Source organism: Crocuta crocuta, unplaced genomic scaffold, assembly GCF_008692635.1.
Source record: "Crocuta crocuta isolate KB4526 unplaced genomic scaffold, BGI_CrCroc_1.0 scaffold89, whole genome shotgun sequence".
Taxonomy (NCBI): Eukaryota; Metazoa; Chordata; class Mammalia; order Carnivora; family Hyaenidae; genus Crocuta; species Crocuta crocuta.
In genome coordinates, this window is record NW_027551559.1 from 10,933,699 (window position 1) to 10,935,815 (window position 2,117).

At 62.0% G+C, this 2,117-nt stretch overlaps 1 protein-coding gene across 1 annotated transcript in view; it reads left to right on the forward strand.

Annotated features, from left to right (window-relative positions):
* The window catches only part of TERT (telomerase reverse transcriptase), a 23,126-nt gene that overhangs the window by 11,091 nt on the left and 9,918 nt on the right, over positions 1 to 2,117 (forward strand). Inside the window, exons 7-8 of the mRNA XM_077749401.1 lie at positions 454 to 549; positions 1,157 to 1,242. Of these exons, the coding sequence (XP_077605527.1) occupies positions 454 to 549; positions 1,157 to 1,242 (182 nt within the window). The remainder of the gene's footprint in view (positions 1 to 453; positions 550 to 1,156; positions 1,243 to 2,117) is intronic.

Consider the following 2,117-nt stretch of genomic DNA (forward strand, 5'->3'; position numbering starts at 1 on the left):
CAGAGAAACCCCCCTGCCCCAGCCTCCTGTGCTCACCTGGGCTTCCTGCCTCCAGGCCCCCGATGGCAGCTGAGGGTTGGTAGGACTTGGGAAGAAATTGCAGCATGGCTCATTTCTCTCCAGTCCCACCTCCCTGGACCTGCCCCCCCTCCATCCTGGCTGCTTGGGTGGCCCTGAACCCCGACCACCATCCCCTTGGGCTCCACATGCCATGGCGGAGGGGTCTCAGGAAGGTGGGTTCCCCCACAGACTGGGACCCCCAGCAGGTTCCTTCGGCATGGCTTCAGTTGTCAGCAGGGTGACCAAGGGGCTGTTCTGCGGTCTGTGGTCGTGACCTACTCCCAGAACCATCACCCTCCATCGTCAAATGGCAGTGGCCTGCCCCTGATGGCGACTAGGTCTCCGGGCCCCGGGGGGTGTGCACCCGTCTCACGCCCCCCCGTTTGCCAGCAGGTGACCACCTTTGCAGACCTCCAGCCATACATGAGACAGTTCGTGGAGCATCTGCAGGAAACGAGCCCCCTGAGGGACGCCGTGGTCATTGAGCAGGTTGGGGGATCAGGGCCTCGGCTCACTGCCGGGTGGGGCGTGGACGTGGCCGAGGCCACCATCCGCCCGGAGGGGCCCCTGGTGTAGCCTCTTAGTGAACCACGCAGCCAGAGGCCTGCGGCCGCCTTCAGCCACACATCTCCCTTTCCCACCTGGCCAGGTTCCCTGCTGCAGTCCAGCTTTGTTAGACGTCCTCTCCCTCAGCCTGGATTGTGAGGACAAAGGAAAATGTGCCCCTTCCTTAGAACAAGTGGATTTGCTCTGTAGCCCCACCTGGGGTTGACCACCTAGTGGGAAACCCATTTTCCTTGTTGTAAGCAGGGGCTGCTCTGGAGTGTGGGGCCCTGGGTGGTGGATCAGCCCACACAGCTCTGTGGCTTTGTGCAGAACCGGTTATTAGGGACAAGCCTGTCTCACTCACTGAGGCTCTGAGACGTCCAGACCCCTGTTCTCCCGCTGGGGCCCCACCAGGTGCTGCAGGCCACACACCCTGGCGCATGCCGTCTGGGCCCGCGTGGCCTGAGGACCACCTAGGGGGATGTCCAGCGTGGTGCACCTGCCTGTGTGCGTGACGTGCCCTCGCGCCCCCGCCTCTCCCCTCCTCCAGAGCTCCTCTCTGAACGAGGCCGGCAGCAGCCTTTTCCACCTCTTCCTGCGCCTGGTGCACAACCACGTCATAAGGATTGGGGGCAAGTAAGTCCGGGTCCTGTGAAACCCTCTGTGTCGGGTGGCGTCCCGGATCGGACAGGCGCCGTGGCCACTCTGCCAGGGTAGCAGAAGCGAGGCTTCCGGGGTTCCGGAAGTCCTTTGGCATTTAAATGCTGGCAGATAATTTATTTGTGCAGATAAAACCCAGCTTCCCTGGGTGAGCACCTGCATGAAGACCCCAGGGTGTGTCTGCTGAGAGCAGTGGTCCTGGGGGGGCTAAGGCTCACGGCCAAGGTCATTAGAGGTCACCTTGGAGTGTGGGCACCTTCCCTGGGGTCACACCCTGTGCGCTAAGAGTTGGAAGCTTTCTAGGAGGTGTTATGTTATGACCGTAGTACTTATTAAAATATAACTGCGTAAGGCGTATCAACCGACATCTGCAGCCTGAAAAGCACGCTCACAGATGCACGAAGGGGTGAGCCTTGACCAAGGGGGTGCGCCTGCACATGCCTGTAAGTAGCACCCAGGTCACAAGAGGACTTGCTTGTGGGGCCACACCTGTGACACCCCCTTGCTGCCTGCTGTGATCTTTATGAAAACGGCTGAGCCCGTGTGGCCGTCGCATGTGTGAACAGATCCATGGCAGGGCTGTGTGGGAGCATGTGACAGACCCGGCTCACGCGCCCCGGGTCTGCGTGCCTGTGTGCCCACGGGATGACCGTGAGGCCCGCCGTGGCCTGCGCTACCCGCGTACCGTCCCCCAGGTCCTACGTGCAGTGTCAGGGGATCCCGCAGGGCTCCGTCCTGTCCACGCTGCTCTGCAGCCTGTGCTACGGGGACATGGAGAGCAGGCTGTTTTCCGGGATCCACCAGGATGGGTACGGAGCCCCTTCGTGTGCGCGTGCGCGGTCCCGCCTCCA